General features: G+C 39.4%; 1 protein-coding gene across 4 annotated transcripts in view; it reads right to left on the minus strand.

The window, feature by feature from the left end:
- The window catches only part of STXBP5 (syntaxin binding protein 5), a 530,024-nt gene that overhangs the window by 137,478 nt on the left and 373,368 nt on the right, over nt 1-19,178 (minus strand). For all 4 annotated transcript variants that reach the window (XM_056567305.1, XM_056567304.1, XM_056567306.1 and 1 more), the window contains one exon: nt 724-878. In XM_056567305.1, the coding sequence (XP_056423280.1) occupies nt 724-878 (155 nt within the window). The remainder of the gene's footprint in view (nt 1-723; nt 879-19,178) is intronic.

The raw sequence follows: 19,178 nt of genomic DNA on the forward strand, positions 1-19,178 counted from the left end.
AGGGGTCTGAGCTGCAGGGACATAGTTTAAAATTAAAAAAAATCCTGATGTACCCCTTTCATTTTGCCTTGAAAGCTGCCTATACCTGAAGGTAGGGACTGAATGTGGCTAATAGCTAAGTGGGCAGCGCGTACTTCCCAAGGAACTGAACTGGTTAATTTATATGATACTATAAATGACAACACTTTGCATCTATTTACCACTTCTTTGCATATAATCTCTATTGTGCATTTATTCCTAGCAATCTATTTCATCTTGTTCTACTTTATTTATATTGACTTTACTGGCAGGACAAAGAATTGTTGGCACCCAAGGCACGGGATGTGGAACAGGTTTCATTCTGTGAAGGCTCAGCACAAACATGGGATAATCACATAGCATGTTTGGTATTTAAGCTTCTGGGGGATCTTATGGGATTAAATGCATTTAACTATGACATGAAATGTAAATTGTGTCTTAGCAGGTTCAGATTTCCTACAAAAGAGAACACTAATCTTATTGCTTTTCTTACAATGCCATTCAGCAGTGGACATGATACCCTTAAATACATTATGAATAGGGCATTTGCCCATTCTGCCCAACCCTTGTTTTATCAATGACTTTAATTCAAAATTGTCAAAGCTGATACGGCCATTCTAGATCCAGAGTACTTGTAGATAGTAGACCTGCTGGAAGAAGGCAGAAATCCATTGTCACAAATAATTCACCATTTAATATGCTCACCGTTTGGATAAGGAGTTTCACAAAGGGTAAGAAAATCCACAATTTGATAATCCATTTCTAGGACTGCTGTGCTTTTCCCATGCATGACTGTTAAGCAAGGTCTTCTTCCAGCTGTGTCATAAGCCAGACCACCTGATAGGATAATAAAAGGCTCCCTAAAACAAAAAGTATAATAGAATAAGAAAAAAGTGATAATTTGTATACTAACACGGAAAATAATTATGCAGTATAATATCACATTAAACATGGTGTAATGTCTCATTGCAATATCACTCTTTACATCAACGACACAGCCTAGTAAATTCCTGGTGTGGTGCATGTTTCTGTCTGTAAACCTGAGACTAAAGGGGGTTTACTAACACTCTGATGGACATGAGCTGGACCTCACAGAGCTGGACATGAAGGTTATTGACAAGGTTTGCCCAAACACTGCATAATATTTTGTATGCATTGAACTTTGGTTGGCCCAATGCTAGATAAAACATTTAGAAAGACATTTATCATTGTTAGCTTTGGTAAGCGAGTTTTGCAGTAATTTTTTTTTGCTTTCGGTTTTACTTATGTGTGACATATTTATCATACTATCACAGGGGGTTGATAAATTTGGCTCACATAAGCAAAAAAAAAAAACACAATAAATCACTTTTGAATACCATTTTTGTAGCACACATAATAAGCAAAAACCAATAAATGACTTCAGAACACCACTTTGTACCCCACCTCAAGTCGCAGCTGTGAAAAAAAATGTGCGATATATACAGTGGGGCAAAAAAGTATTTAGTCAGCCACCAATTGTGCAAGTTCTCCCACTTAAAAAGATGAGAGAGGCCTGTAATTTTCATCATAGGTATACCTCAACTATGAGAGACAAAATGAGAAAAAAATCCACAAAATCACATTGACTGATTCTTAAAGTATTTATTATTATGGTGGAATTATGCAAATTATGGAGGAAAATATGTATTTGGTCACCTACAATCAAGAAAGATTTCTGGCTCTCACAGACCTGTAACTTCTTCTTTAAGAGTCTCCTCTGTCCTCCACTTATTACCTGTATTAATGGCCCCTGTTTGAACTTGTTATCAGTATAAAAGACACCTGTCCACAACCTCAAACAGTCACACTCTAAACTCCAGTATGGCCAGTATTGGGTAGACCTAGTGAATGACCTGCAGAGAGATGGGACCAAAGTAACAAAGGCTACCATCAGTAACACACTACACCGTCAGAGACTCAAATCATGCAGTGCCAGACTTGTCCCCCTGCTTAAGACAGTACATGTCTGGGCCTGTCTGAAGTTTGCTAGAGAGCATTTGGATGATCCAGAGGAGTACTGGGAGAATGTCATATGGTTCGATGAAACCAAAGTAGAACTTTTTGGTAAAAACTCAACTCGTTGTATTTGGAGGAGAAAGAATGCTTAGTTGCATCCAAAGAACACCATACCTACTGTGAAGCATGGGGGTGGAAACATCATACTTTGGGGCTGTTTTCCTGCTAAGGGACCAGGATAACTCATCTGTGTAAAGGAAAAAATGAATGGGGCCATGTATCGTGAAATTTTGAGTGAAAACCTCCTTCCATCAGCAAGGGCATTGACAATGAAACGTGGCTGGGTTTTTCAGCAAGACACTGATCCCAAAACACACCGCCCGGGCAACAAAGGAGTGGAATCGTAAGAAGCATTTTAAAGGGGTACTCCGGTGCTTAGACATCTTATCCCTTATCCAAAGGATAGGGGATAAGATGCCTGACTGCGGAAGTCCCGGTCACGCCCCCTCCCATAGGCTTGCATTGAGGGGCGGAGCGTGACATCACGCGGGGGCGCAGGCGTGACGTCACACGCCGCCCGCCCTGTGATTGCCCGTAATCAGATCCGGAGCAAACACGCTCCGGGAACGGATTACAAACGAGGTGCCGCGTGCAAGATCACGGGGGTCCCCAGCGGCGGGACTCCCGTGGTCAGGCATCTTATCCCCTATCCTTTGGATAGGGGATAAGATGTCTAAGCACCGGAGTATCCCTTTAAGGTCCTGGAGTGGCCTAGCCAGTCTCCAGATCTCAACCCCATAGAAAATCTTTGAAAGGAGTTGAAAGTCAGTGTTGCCTAGCAACAGCCCCAAAACATCACTGCTCTAGAGGAGATCTGCATGGAGGAATGGGCCAAAATACCAGCAACAGTGTGTGAAAACCTGGACCAATCACAGGTCTGCTCGGGAAATATGAAATTACAGTGCTGTAATTTCATATTCTTGTCGGCCAGCTACGCTCCCTGGCCACCTGGCTGCAAGCTGTTGGGACTACAACTTCCAGCATGTCCTCACTGTAAGGGCATGCTGGGAGTTGTAGTCCTGCAATAGCTAGCGGGTGGGTGGTAGATGCGGGCGGGTGGCTGGGGAGCGGAGCTTAACAAAAAGTTGCACATAAAGTCACAGTTGCCACTTTCCGTGCAACTTTTTGTCACCCACCCACATCTACTACCCACCTGCCAGCTACTTCAGGACTACAACTCCCAACATGCCCTTACAGTGAGGACATGCTAGAAGTTGTAGTCCCAACAGCTTGCGGGCGGGTGGTAGATGTATTCGGGTGCCGGAGAGCTGAGCAGCGCAGAAAGTTGCACAAAAAGTCAAACTGCGACTTTTTGAAAATGCTGTCAAAAGCAGGTTTGTAAGAGAGGTCTGACCTACAATTGCAACTTTTTGAAGAGTATTTGTGACTTTTTTTTTGCTTACGTGTGACTTTCGCACTTGATAAATTCCTGACCACTGCAAAATGAAAAATGCTTAGGTAGGGATTTTTTGTTTACCCACAAAAGTCGCACAAAAAATTGCTTAGGCGCATGTGCAACTTTTTGTGCGACTTTTGTAAGCAAAAAAACACCCCTCTAAATTCCTTCATAAATCTCCCCCATTACCAATGTTACCTACTTCAAGACCCCATCTATTAAGAGTACTTTTTGGAGAGCTATTAACAGCATTGTTACTTTCACTTGTAATATCAATAAACTATAAATAATGTTATACAACCTGTTTAAGTAAAAGCACAACACAAATAGAACATTTCAGATAAAAAAAATTTTAGACATGAAAAAAATGGGGTTTATATTGTTGGTCTGTTCTTCTTATAGGCCCCACAATAATACCTCACAAATAAACAGTACAATAACATGTTTAACAATGTAGATGCAAACTGGCGGCAAAAGAGATGTAAAAATGTTTGTAAAGAGTAGACTAACGAGAAAAAAAAAACTCAGCAAATTGTTTGGGATGGACTAAGCATTGTGCTAAATAAAGTAGGCATGCAGGCATTCACATTAAGCTTCAAAGTATTTAGCATCCTGCCAAGATTAAGAAACATAAGTAGTAGTAAGCCAAACACCATAAAACCTATTTGCTAATTGCATTTGTTATTAGGTGTGAATGTAGAACTCTCTGTTCTCCAAAAAGGTAAAGTACAGCATAGGGCTCTGTTCAATTCTGTATTAAAGGAAAGCCACAACACTGTGCCAGATCTGTCCCCCCAAAGACCGCCAAGACTTACAAAGGAGTATTAATGGTAAGAAAAATAAAAATAGCACAGCATGCAGCACTATTTGTTCTTTCAAATGTGACTGAATCTGCATCAAAAGGATAGATGTGAACAGAACCTAATAAAGCTTTATCTATACAGGACACAATACAAAAAAGCACAGAAAACAGAGTTTTGTAGGGTGCTTGTAAATAGTTTTTTAAATAAAATACAAATATTTTTTCAATTAGCTGGCATCATTGGCAGGAAATGTAAAGTACAGTATTACTGAATATGTATTAAAGGGAATGTGTCATCAGAAAATTACCTAAATAAAGTAAGGTCTTAATCATTTTTGGTGATGTTTTTCTAATTTTTCATTTTACTTTTTTTTTTTTTTATCCTGAAATCCTGCAGTTTTCACTCTGACTACTAAGTTTAAAACCAAACAGACTTCCTGTTCTGTAAAAATCCCTTTCCAGCAGTGTCCTCCTTATAAAAGACAGGATTACAGTGAAAGATAACACCCCTCCCCTGGCATTACCTCTGCACAGGTCACACAGCATGCTTAGAAAAGGATTGTATATTAAATGTTGTTAAAAATTGCTTAGGCAGATGGCTGCCCCCATAGTAGTGAACTTAGAATAAACAATCAGAAAGTACAGATTAGAAAAAAAAGAACATGTTTCAGTATTTGGCTTTTATCCTTAATAAAATCAAATCTAGGCAATATGTTTATGTTAAATAGAATTCAGTTGGGGATTACAGAACAAGTTAGCTAAGGAGCACTACTCAACGTCTAACAGCAGCTGTAAAAAAAAGTCCTAAAGTGGTGACCACTACGGGTCACCCTACTGGTCTATCTGCGGTCCACTGCCTGCTGTCTCGACAAACCTGTTTTCAACAAATGCAAGATCGAAATTAAATGCAAGATTTCAGGGCAGTCTGGTCATAGCACTGTGTGCGCTTCACACGCTCACTAACAGTACAGTGAGAAGTAACAGAGTTAGCTGGCATGTCAATTCTTAAAGCAGAAAATAATTCTGGTCAGGACTTTCTGTTGACATTGTGAGGCTTTGATTCCAAGAGGATTCCATGCAGAATTTCCACTTGGAAATTCAGCTTGAAGCTAGGTTTACACAGCAAAATTTTTGCGGAATGTCCACCTGGAAAATTTCCAGCGGACATTTCACAAACAGTGGGCACCTGCATGTTAGGACATGCACCATCTCCATAGACAGCAAAGCATTTCCGGGCAAATTCCGCAGAAAGAAATGACATAAGGCTGGAATCCCGGATTTTCATGGCAGATGATTCCGCCGCATGCATAGTGCAGCAGAATCCTATTCAAAAACTATGGAACTCTGCCGCAACATAATTTCCAAATCAAATTTTTCCAACAGATTCTGCTCGGAAATTCTGCCATGTCAACATAGCCTGAATCTGCTTAAAATGACTTGTAACAAAAGCAGCGAAGTGGAAAAAAAAACGGCACAGCTTGGCCCCAATAAAACAGTTCCATGCAGTATGCTGGGAGGTAGAAAGCTGGTATATCAAACTGCAAACCCCAGACGTATGTCCTGTATCGGGTGCTCAATCTTCTCACCAGCACTCAACAGCGGGGAAACGTGAAAACATTTCTTGACTTTATTAAGACATACAGGAGCAGAAGCGGACAAGTGTGGATGCAGTCCACCAAGTGCAGGTAATAGCTATTTCATGCCGTTAACAGCGCTTCATCAAAATTACTTGTGTGCCATAATTTTTGCATGGAGGAGTAAATTCAGTGAGGAAATTCTACTGTGTGAAAGGCTCTTATTATTAGGCCTAGTGGCCAGAATGAAAACTGCAACATTTCTGGATCATTTTAGAATATAAACATTGAAATGGAAAATTAAACCATAGTCTAAAAAAAAGTTTAAAGCGTACCTGTCACATCAAAACACTTTTGGCAAGTCCTTGGTCACGAGCTCTGCTAAAATTATCTCCCCCTGCACGATAATTTATGCTCCAATGAAAAGTGAGTCAAGTGCCCCAGTGCAAAATATTGTAGACTCACTGGGGCCCAGATATGCAATCTTGACAGTAGTTCTAGCTAGGAAAACCTGAACATTACAATCTTCCTTTGTATGTACCACTAGACAGTCTCACAGTAGTGAATCAATAGAAAACAGGAAAATATTCAAAATTGGAGAGCGGACAGGATCGGTCATAAAGTGCACTTAATGAAAACAGTATCTTTCTTGCACTTAGCTCACTTTTTTTCGTCCTAAAACCCCCCTCAATCCTGAACGCCTTCTAACATCCACTCTGGGAGCCGCTCACTGGACCAGGCGTTCACCTCTCATTTTTTCTTGCAACCTCGGGAACTCTCGGAGTCTCACGGAAGCAGCCGAAGACTAGGAATTCGTTTTTTAGCAATTCTAAGTACCGTATTTTTAGTTTTTTATTTCTTAAACATAGTAAAACATCAAAAATATGAAAACTTTCTCTTCTACAGAGAGTAGAAAATCGTCATAAGCCTTCTGTTATTTGTTGTATGGGAGTAACCCGTAGCAACTCGGGGTCTGCATTATGATACAAGGCAAAATGCCGGGAGACACTATGTTTAGGATACTTGTGTTTGCCATGTATCATAGAGTCTCCCGGCATTTTGCCTTGTGTCATAATGCAGACCCCGAGTTGCTATGGGTTACTCCCGTAGAACAAATGACAGAATGCTTGCAATAATGTTCCACTCTCTGTAGAAGAGAAAGTTTTAATATTTTTAAGTGGAATACACTGACCCCGAATGGTTTTAATGAGAATACCGAGCGTCCTTAAAATTAAATACAAAGCTTCAACAGAAAAATTTATATACCAATTAATATACGAATAATATTAATATATTTCAGGTGTAGGTATCATCCTATAGGAATTTGCATCCGGGTCAAATTGGGGTGAGTGAGAGGTATATAAGAAGGTCACTATTTTGGAAGAGTATATCCCAGAGGAAGGGGAATAATTCTCGCAACGCGTCGGATATTTTTTGTACCACTACCTCATATGTATGTTTTAGCTTAATAAATTGTTACCTTGTAAAAAAGAATTCCTAGTCTTCGGCTGCTTCCGTGAGACTCCGAGAGTTCCAGAGGTTGCAAGGAAAAATGAGAGGTGAATGCCCATTCCAGTGAGCGGCACCCAAAGTGGATGTTAGAAGGCGTGCAGGATTGAGGGGGTTTTTAGGATGGAAAAAAAAACCTCAGTGAAGTAAGTGCAAGAAAGATACTGTTTTCATTAAGTGCACTTTATGACCGATCCTGTCCGCTCTCCAATTTTGAATATTTTTCTGTTTTCCATTGTTTTATTCGGAGTGGTCTCTGAACCGACTGAAATGGATCGTAGCGGACAAGGATCCATATGGGAAGTTGCAATAAAGGCGATCTAAGAGTGTGAGTGGTTTGTAAAAGAACCACTCACCAAGGTTCTCTATACCTTTCATAGTCCAGAGCCCCTTTATGGTGAGAATTTCTTGGGACCGCTCCCAAAATAATTTTCTTTTTTTTTTTTCTTCAATATAATAGTAGTGCATCAGAAACTCTTGACACTGCAGGATTATGTCACAGCAGTGGTTTCTTTTATCTCAGGCTAAAGCCGCTGCTTGGATACTAAGGTAGAAAGTGAACTACTGACAAAAGCATGAAAGCCATACAGTCTAGAAACATTAATAGCTGCAGGAGGCAGTACAGAAGACTTATCTAGTCTGTAAAATGTCATCTAGATTAGGCTATACACAGAAACAAAAAATTTACCCAAGGCCAGAAAGATAAAATATTGTATTTTTATTGCACAAAAGCTACAGATTGCAATGAAAAGTTGCATGGTTATGCTAATGCAGAGAATGGAAGTATATGCATTATAGTGTGTTCTACCACAAGAACAATGCATTGCAGTCATCTAAACTCTCTCCATGGATGGGTTTACAAATACATAATATTATTCTCGTGCCAAAGGCTAAGTTTCCACTTTTTTTCTTTCCTGCGTTTTTTTTTTTTTTAAAAGAACACCAGAAAAAAACGCCAGTGCAATTTTCTGCATCTGACGTTTTTTAATTTGAATGTAAATAGCATTTTTGGCCCCTTCAGCGATAAAAAAAAAAAAAAAAAAAAAGAATGCTGTAGGGATGGGAAAAAATTTATTTAACAAAAGTTTTATTTTTTATAATGAATTTTAACACATTTTTTCACAAAGTGTGTGTGTGTTTAACCTTTTTCTCTATTTTTATTTTTATTTTTAGGTAGTACTGCTACTCCCAGAAGACTGTTCCACGATGGGAGTAGCAGTACCTGTACTTATAGACATATCGCCCCATGTGTCACTCTTGACACCCGATGCGATCCTCCTATCTATTGCAGAGATGCGGAGTGGCTTTATACAGCGCTCGCATCTCTGCTCTATACTCCGGACAGTGATGTGAATAGAAATTCACATAATTCATTCATATTTTCCACCGAGAGTGGGGATTGGCCGGATGTTTGCAGCCAATCACAGCTCTCAGAGGGAAATATGAATGAGTGATGTTCTATTCACATCACTGGCCGGAGTATAGTGCAGAGATGCGAGTGCTGTATAGAGCCGCCCATACCTCTGCAAATGATGTCATCAGGTGTCAGGAGCACATGGAGTACACTCTGCTCCATGCTGGGAGCTGTAGTACCTACATTAATAGACAGATCGCAGCGAGAGTAACTTCTGACACCTGTTGCGATCTGTCTATTAATGCAGGTACTACAGCTCCCAGCATTGAGCAGAGTGTGCTCCATGTTGGGAGGAGTAGTACCTGCAGTTAAGGAAAGATCACAACGGATGTCACTCCTGACACCTGCTGTGATCCTACTGTATAATGTATAGATGCGGTCGGCCGCTCTTCTATGGTCCCCTGCACTGATGTATATATACACCTATTCATATTTCCCACAGAAATGATTGGCTAGAACCATCCGGCCAATCACAGCTCTCTGCGGGAAATATGAATAGGTGTATATATATGGCAGTGCAGGGGACCATACAAGAGCAGCCGGCCGCATCTATACATTATACAGAAGGATCGCAACAGACCTGGGGAGATCTGTCAATTAGTACAGTTACTACTATTCCCATCATGGAACAGTGTGATCCATGCTGGGAGTAGTAGTACTACCTAAAAAATGTATAAAAAAATAAAGAAAAAAAAGTGAAACACACACACATTACATTTTTATTATTGTCAGCTACATTTGTAGTGCCGTGCCTGCACACATAAATTGATCCCTGTTTAAAAATTTATAAAAATGTTGTTATAAAAAAGATTAATTTTTTTTAAAGGGGAACTCCGGTGGCAAACTTTTTTTTTTTTTTTTTTTTAAATCAACTGGTGCCAGAAAGTTGAACAGATTTGTAAATTACTTCTATTAAAAAATCTTTACGCTTTCAGTACTTTTTAGCACCTGTATGCTACAGAGAAAATTCTATACTTTTTGAATTTCTTTTTTGTCTTGTCCACAGTGTTCTCTGCTGACACCTGATGCCCGTATCAGGAACTGACCAGAGCAGCATAGGTTTGCAATGGGGATTTTCTCCTGCTCTGGACAGTTCCTGATACGGGCAGCAGGTGTCAGCAGAGAGCACTGTGGACAACACAAAAAAGTATAGAATTTTCTCTGTAGCATACAGCTCCTAAAAAGTACTGGAAGGGTAAATATTTTTTAATAGAAGTCATTTACAAATCTGTTTAACTTTCTGGCACCATTTTATTTAAAAATAATAATAAAGTTTGAGTACCCCTTTAAATAATATCATTTTCCATTACTAAATCTTTTTTTTAATAATAAAAATATTAAATAGTTTAATGGTACCCTATGAAATGTAATAAAGAAAAGGTATCTACATCCGTTTTTTGGGATCGCTAAAGTCCAAAAAAAGAATAAACGCCTGCAAAAACGGCAAAGTTAAAACCCACATGGCGTTTTTCTTGGTGTTTTTTTACTCCCATAGACTTCTATGGGAAAAAAACAACATGATTTCAGGGGGAAAAACGCCATAGGCTCAACATGCTGTGACTTTGCTAAACCACCATGGAGCTGAAAAATATCAAAAGAGTTAAAAAAAAAACACCAGGAGAATTTAAAAAACTCAAAACTGAAAAACGCAAAGTGGAAAAAGAATTTTGCGTTTTTTCATTGTTTTACAGCCATCATCTGGCCACTGCGTTGTGGAAACGTAGCCTTAGCGCTTGGATTGCCAAACAGAAGGGAGAAAGCAAATGTTAACATTTTGTACAGACTTTTTTTTTAAACTACGGGTGGCTATTTTATTTTTTCTGTTTGTGGTTTGTTTATCACTAATTTAACATTCTGACATCCATTAATATACTCTCCTTAGAACCTAGCTTCACATGCACAGCCACCAGAGTCAAGGGCGGCTAAGATTTTACAACAAACAGCAGCAGCAGAAAAGCAGGCAAAACCATGTAGGAGGTGAAAAAAATATATATTTCTAACATATAATTCTGAATAATTCAGCAGGACATGGAGAGGTGCGGAAAATACATTTATAAGTTGTTGCATAGCAGCCTAAAAACAGTTTCTGTGGAAACCACTGTAAGAGTGGAGGTTTGTCACTCCATGAAACACGTCGCATTCAAAAGCATAACCACAGGTATCTCACCCAAGCCAAACTATGGTTAAAAAAGTAGCTAAAGAATTAAAAGCAATGAAAACACCTAAATCTACAATGCTACAGATCTGTTAGAGGGCAGATCATGTCTATTGTTAAAGGGCTTCAAAGAGGGCTGTGATGCCTAAACCCATGGGTTGTATTTACTCATATTATTCTCACTGATAACTATGGATTTGTAATTTCTGCAGTTATTCAGACTGATCACAATCTATTATCTTATAATTAATGGTCAAGGTGCACTAAGATCGCGTCATTTTGCTGTACATACATTTTTACAATTTAAAAGAAACCCACATATAAATGTAAATAAAATGTATTGACTGCCCCTTAACGACCAGGGTTTTTTCTGTTTTTGCACTTTCCTCCTCACCTTTAAAAAATCTTAACTCTTTCAATTTTGCACCTAAAAATCCATATGATGGCTTATTTTTTGCGCCACCAATTCTACTTTGCAGTGACATTAGTCATTTTACCAAAAAATCCACGGCGAAACGGAAAAAAAAAATGTAATTTTGTAACTTTTGGGGGCTTCCGTTTGTACGCAGTGCATTTTTAGGTAAAAATAACTCCTTATCTTTATTCTGTAGGTCCATACGGTTAAAATGATCCCCTACTAATATAGGTTGGATATTGTCGTACTTCGGAAAAAAATCATAACTACATGCAGGAAAATTTCTATGTTAAAAATTTGCATCTTCTAACCCCTAACACTTTATTTTTCCGCGTACGGACCGGTATGAGGGCTAATTTTTTGCGCCGTATTCTGAAGTTTTTATCGGTACCATTTTTGTATTGATCGGACTTTTTGATTGCTTTTTATTCATTTTTTCATGATATAAAAAGTGACCAAAAATACGCTATTTTGGACTTTGGAATTTTTTTGCGCGTACGCCATTGACCGTGCGATTTAATTAACAATATCTTTTTATAGTTCGGACATTTCCGCACGCGACGATACCACATATGTTAATTTATTTTTTTATGGGAAAAGGGGGGTGATTCAAACTTTTATTAGGGAAGGGGTTAAATGACCTTTGTTAACTTTTTTTTTGCAGTGTTATAGCTCCTATAGGGACCTATAACACTGCACACACTGATCTCTTATGCTGATCCCTGCAAAGCCATAGCTTTGCATGGATCAATGAGATAGGGGCTCGATTGCTCAAGCCTGTAGCTCAGGCTTGGAGCAATCAAACCTCGATCGGAGGCCGCGGAGAGAGGTAAGGAGACCTCCGTCTGCGTCCCAGCTTTTATCGCGATGTCCCAATCAGCCCGACTGAGCTGCCGGGAAGCGTTTACTTTCACTTTCAGACGTGACGGTCAACTTTGACCGCCTCGTCTGAAGGGTTAATAGCGCGCGGCCCAACGATCGGTGCCGCGCACTGTTAGCCCAGGGTCCCGGCTATGACTAGCAGCCGGGACCGACTCGGCGTGATGCGGGGTCACTGCGTACAGGTACACCCTGAGTCCTTAAGGATCGGGGATGCAGGGCGTATGCATACGCCCTGCGTCCCCAAGAGGTTAAAATTGTCATCTTTTGACCCCTATAACATTTTTATTTTTTTGCTTACGGGGCAGTATGAGGGCTCATTTTTGAGCTGTGATCTAAAGTTTTTAGCGGTACCATTTTTGTATTGATCTGACTTTTTGATCGCTTTTTATTTATTTTTTTATTATATAAAAAGTGACCAAAAATACTCTATTTTGGATTTTTGAATTTTTTTTGCGTGTACGCCTTTCACCACGCAGCCCCCCAACCCATTGAAACATAAATGAGCTGCATCCATTCAAAAGACCTGTGGTTTTCAATCAGGGTGCCCACAGCTGTTGCATTAGTTGCAGATTGATCTCTCTCCCACCAAGCGATCCCTCGACCCATTGAAGCAGACCGGCTCCCTGTCATGTGCTGACTAGTGATGTCCGGTCTCGGCCACATTGCAACCTGGGACAAATCCGACACAACAGTCATTTTGTATGCTGGTAAAAATAAATATTGGAGTGAAAATCACAAAAGAATTGTGAGAAAACCATCACACACAGGCACAGACACTATATTATGAACTACACTAACTTTACAACCCCTGTAGAATAGTCAAATTAAAAAAAAATCCTGGAATACCCCTTTGACAGGTTAAGGACCAAGCCAATTTTATTTTTGCATTTTCGTGTTTTTCCTCCTCACCTTCTAAAAATCATAACTCTTTTATATTTTCATCCACAGACCCATTTGATGGCTTGTTTTTTGTGTCACCAATTTTACTTTGTAATGACATCACTCATTTTACCATAAAATATACGAAGCAACCACAAAAATATTATTTATGTGGAGAAATTGAAAAGAAAACCGCAATTTAGCAAATTTTGGAATTTTTTTTTCAGGCTGTACACCTTACGGTAAAAATTACGGTAAAAAATGTTTTCTTTATTCTGCGGGTAAATACGATTAAAATTATACCCATGTTATATGTATCTTTTTTTAAATTTAAACTATTTTAACAAAATTAGTAAGTTTAAAATTGCCCTATTTTGACCCCCTATAACTTTCTCAATTGTCCATATATGGGGCGGTATAAGGGCAAAATTTTTGCACTTTTATCTGTAGTTTTTATAGGTACCACGTTTGCTTATATTTAACTTTTTATTAATTTTTTGGGAATAAAATGTGACAAAAAAGCAGCAATTCAGTATTTTTTTTTTTTTTTACGTTTAAGCAGTTCACTGTACGGGATAATTAACAATATATTTTGATAGTTCAGACTTTTACGCATGCAGCAATACCAAATATGTTTATTAATTTATTTTTTACACCTTTTGGGGGTAAAATGGGGAAAAAGGGACGGTTTACATTTTTATTGGGGGAGGGAATTTAAAAAATATATATATTTTTTTTTAAAAATGTAAATTTATTTTAACTCTTTTTATGTCCCCATAGGGGGACTATTTATACAATCATTTGATTGCTAATACTGTTTAGTGCTATGCACTATAGTGTTATCGGAGATCTTCTGCTCTGGTCTGCTCGATCTCAGACCAGAGCAGAAGACCCCTAGAGAAGGCCGGAGGCAGGTGAGCCACCATGCTGGATGATCAGATCCCTCATCATCCATTTTAAAGGGGTATTCCAGGCTCCGGAAAGTTAAACAGATTTGTGAATTACTTCTATTAAAAAATCTTAATCCTTCCAATAGTTATTAGCTTCTGAAGTTTTCTGTCTAACTGCTCAATGATGATATCACGTCCCGGGAGCTGTGCATGATGGGAAAATATCCCCATAGGAGCTGGACAGCTCCCGGGACGTGAGTCATCAGAAAGCAGTTAGACAGAAAATAGCAACTCAACTTCAGAAGCTAATAACTATTGGAAGGATTAAGATTTTTTAATAGAAGTAATTTACAAATCTGTTTAACTTTCCGGAGCCAGTTGATATATAAAAAAAAGTTTTGGCCTGGAATACCCCTTTAAGTACCGCACTGCCGCTGATGCCATGATCTGTATTGATCACAGCATTTGAGGGGTTAATGGCGGCCATTAGCTGATGTCCGCCATTACCAGTGGGTCCCTGGTTGCTGATAGCAGCCGGGACTTGCCTTGCATGACGTGAGCACCGGTCTGGTGCTCGCCATCATTACAGAGCGTAAATGAACATCATGGTGCGCCAAGTACGCCCGCACAATGACGTACATTTACATCAATTGTCGTTAATGGGTTACAGTGTAGATAACATTGTGTTTTAGCATGAAAGGTGCATTCATTTTGTAATTTTAATTTAAAAAAAAAAAAAAAAAAGGTGAGGCCATGGGAAAGCACTTCACATGCCATAAGGCTTTGCTCTACAACATGACATTTTAAGTACATACTTAAAAATTCAGAAGGCGATAGCTTATGAATGGGCACATTTTTAAAACATTGTACTCACCTCGTATACCTAAATAAAAGATCTATGTAAGTTCTTCTAAAGAGATCTTTACTTATCACAAAAATGGACAGAGTGGTTAAACATTTAGCTATACCTTTTGTTACAGAAAATGGGTCCAGCTTTATGAAGTTCTGCTCAGATTGCAACTTACTTACAAGATTAGAACTTACAACCTGTTGACAGTATGGGTGATCAGTATCTGAGCGATCAGGTCTGACCGCTGGGGGAATATTCGGCAGTCCCATTGCATATGAATGGAACAATTGACTGCAGATCAATACAAAATGGGACAGCAGAAGATAACCGTGTGCTGTATGTCCACAAGGGGGGTGTACAGATTACATTTTGAGATGTTAAGTATACATGTTAATTTGTACTCCCAGCCAAAAAACTTTATTTTCTGATCTTTCTGAATTCTTTTACACAGTCTGATATAAATTAATTTCCTTAAAGCTTTGTCCTATCAGCTAGCCAGCCTATGTTCTACAGCCAAAAGGCTATGACTGTCCTTAAAGGGGTACTCCGGTGGCAAACATTATTTTTTTTTTTTAATTCAACTGGTGACAGAAAGTTAAACAGATTTGTAAAAAAAAAAATAAAAAAACTTCTATATCTTTACCCTTCCAGTACTTATTAGGAGCTGTATACTACAGAGGAAATTGTTTTATTTTTGAATTTCTTTTTTGTCTTGTCCACAGTGCTCCTTACTGACACCTGATGCCTGTATCATGAACTGTCCAGAGCAGGAGAAAATCCCCATAGCAAACCTACGCTGCTCTGGACAGTTTCTGACATGGACAGAGGTGTCAGCAGAGAGCACTGTGGACAAGACAAAAAAAAAATTCAAAAAGAAAAGAATTTCCTCTGCAGAATACAGCTGCTAATAAGCACTGAAAGGATTACGATTTTTAAATAGTAGTAATTTACAAATCTTAACTTTCTGACACCAGTTCATTTAAAAACAAAAAGTTTTCCACTGGAGTACCCCTTTAAGGCCTCTTTCCTCTGACAGCTCCTCCTGGCAACCAATCTACCAGCATGTGCAACCATGTGAGACTTAAAGTTGTCACATGCCTAATTTCCATCTAAGTCTATGACAGAAAGCATCTTCTAGCTTTCAATCTTTGATTCATGTGACTCTTATCTTTTATTCAGTTACTCCATTCTCTTGTCACGGGTTTTGATTGTGTTGTGAAATGGCTTTTCATATTCTGTGCTATAATAAAGGCAATTTTACGCCTGAGTAGTGAAATCATTATGTTACATGGCCTGACAGCAAAGTGATATCTATATGCTTTTTTTTCTCCTTTCAATTTGATTTTCCAAGTTCTTTTAGTAAAGCTAAACATTTCTTTTAGATATCATACAAAAGTTTTTGGAAGAAAAAAAAAAAGAAGACAGAACCTAATTTCTTATATGTCATAACCAATCTCCAGAGTCAGGGATTTTGGAACTCATCCTCAGACATGTGGGTGTACTCTAGCTTAGAGCCTAGAATTTTAGTATCCAAAAGACACAAGGATTAAGGAGCTATTTGCAACATTTGGTGCACAGCACAGGTGGATGGACCACTTTCTCCCCATGGATGGACCACTCTCTGAAACAACACCTCACCACACAAAAAATGTGGACTCTGTATTCCCTGTACTGAGCAAGCTCCCCGCCTGACTTTGCTATTCTCTATCCTCAAAAAACCCTCTTTTGAACCAGGGCTCAGTGTTAGCGAAAAGTTTCCAAGCAATTCACTTTCTTAAAGGGATATTCTGGTGGTAACATTTTTTTTTTTTTTTTAAACTGGTGCCACAAAGTTATACACATTTGTAAATTACTTTTTTTTTTAAATGTAAACCTTCCAGTACTTACCAGCTGCTGTATGCTCCAGAGGAAGTCATGTCGTTTTTTCCGGTCTGACCACAATGCTCTCTGCTGTCACCTCTGTCCTTTGTCAGCAACTGTCCAGAGCAGGAGAGGTTCGCTATGGTCATTTACTCCTGACATGGACCGAGGTGTCAGCAGAGAGCACTGTGGTCAGACTGGAAAGAACTACACAACTTCCTCTGTGTAGTTAATTTTTCCCCTCTGAAGTACCCCTTTAATGGTGGGCTAATAACCTTCTGTACAATCACTTATGGATTTCTTTGAGCTGTGTCCACTAGGCTTTTGAAAAGCAAGCTTATCACAAGGTTATTTCTATTTTACAAAACAAGCTGCTATTAAAATCACAATTAAATCATGTCCAAGTGACCAACAACTAAGTACAAATCATTGCAAAACTCATGCCTTAAGATAGCAGAAAGGTACATGTAATGTTTTTTTTTTGTTTGTTTTTTGTATCAATCTCTACTGCAAAGTGTCTATGCAAGAGGAATACATTGGACCAGATTTACCATGCTGCCTGAGGACAGGAACTGTCTGTTTTTTCTGTAATAACCAATGACAGTTCAGCTTTAATTTTGAAGTAAGAACTGTGATTAGTTGCTGTGGGAAAACCAGGTATTGGTAAATCTGGGTCAATATATTTGAGCTCATTGACCAGCAAGAAGTGTTCTGTGGTTTACTCAGTCATAAAAGATGGTGCCAGATTCTGCCAGTGACAGCCACCTCCATGCATATTGCACTGGGTTGAAGCATCTACGATCCAAGTGCTTAGATGACAAAGTAATACCGGGTCACCAGAGCAGACTCCAGATTTCATTATGTCCACACAATTTAAAGGGGAATTGACTATTTGACTATGCTACAGGGGCTGTAAAGTTAGTGTAGTTCATATTATAGTGTCTGTACCTGTATGTGATGGTTTTCTCACAATTCTTATGTGATTTTAACTCCAATATTTATTTTTACCAGCATACAAAATGACTGTTTCTCAGATTTTTCCCAGCTTGCAATGCGGCCGAGACCTAACATCACTAGTCAGCTGATGACAGGAAGTCTGTCGGCTTCGATGGGTGGAGGGACCGCTTGGTGGGAGAGAGATCAATCTGCAACATCTGTGGGCACCCTGATTGAAAACCACAGGTCTTTTGAATGGACGCAGCTCATTTAGGTTTCAATGGGTGGGGTGGCTGATGTGTGGGAGGGAGGAAGATGGAATTTGTAGTCAAAAAATGAAAAGTCAAACAGGAAATACCAGATCACAAACAGCTAGCCACAGTGTTATGGTAATCTCACAACACAGCCATTTAGCCCCAAGACAAGCGCAGATCCTCCTAAGCATGTCCATTACTGTCTGCTAAGTACGTACTAAAATCACCTTGTGGTGGATAATCCCTTTAATACTAATAGTTAATTCTTCTATAATTCTGTTTCTTCCTGGCAATAGGATATTTCCTTCTAAATATATATGAATAAATTGACATATGGGTGTTAGCAGTCTCCTTATTAAAGAGCTGCGTCTCTACACAGTGTAGAACTACTAGCACTTATTGGACATTGTCAGTCGGATCAGTGGGAACACTCAGTTATCAATGTATTCATACATTTCTAGAAGAAATATCAAGGGAACAGTTATAAAAAAAAAACCGAACTGATATGTAAGGCTACGATTCCACTGAGGTTTTTTCCCCACCAGCAAAAACGCCAGGAAAAACTGCCAGTAAAACTGCCACAGCTTTTTCCTGCGTATTGGCATTTTTTCTGGCATTTTTTCTGGTGTGTGGAAACAGACAAATTTGTCCCCTGTGGCAGTTTTCTCACTGTCTTCAGGTACCACTCTGTGGGTCGGATCCTGAGCGCCCGGTCCACAGAGTGTAAGGAGATGAGGAGGGATGTACAGCATTACTACTCACCTCCCCAGGCCATATAGTATACAGGGGGGCATAGTGTACCCGTGTATACTATACAGGAGCCGGGAATCCTGTCACCAGACTGACAGGACTCCCTGCTCCTATAGCCCTTTGGGTGGTATACAGAATATACAGTTATCTATAGGGAGCTGTATATAGTGTACAGAAGAGGAGATCCCCTTACCTCCCTCGCTCCTTGTCGGCTCTGTGTAGCTCCGCCCCTAGAGATGCTGTCATTAGGGTGGAGCTACAGACGGGAGGCAAAGTGGCAAGTATGAGGCTCTGTTCACATTGTACGTTTTGTATAATGTGAACAGACCCTTCTGGGAGTGTCTTCCCTGACAGGGAGACTCCAGCTGTTGCTAAACTACAACTCCCGGCATTCCCAGGCAGACAAAAGCTGTCTGGGCATGCTGGGAGTTGTAGTTTAGCAAAAATTGGAGGCTCTCTGTTTGGGAAGACATTGCATTTTGGGAGCTCTCCCCAGCGAAGAGCACCAAAAATGTCCTAAACCATTTTTTGTGTTTCTTTTATCGTCTTGTTTCAGA

This window comes from Hyla sarda, chromosome 3 (genome assembly GCF_029499605.1).
Source record: "Hyla sarda isolate aHylSar1 chromosome 3, aHylSar1.hap1, whole genome shotgun sequence".
Classification (NCBI taxonomy): Eukaryota; Metazoa; Chordata; class Amphibia; order Anura; family Hylidae; genus Hyla; species Hyla sarda.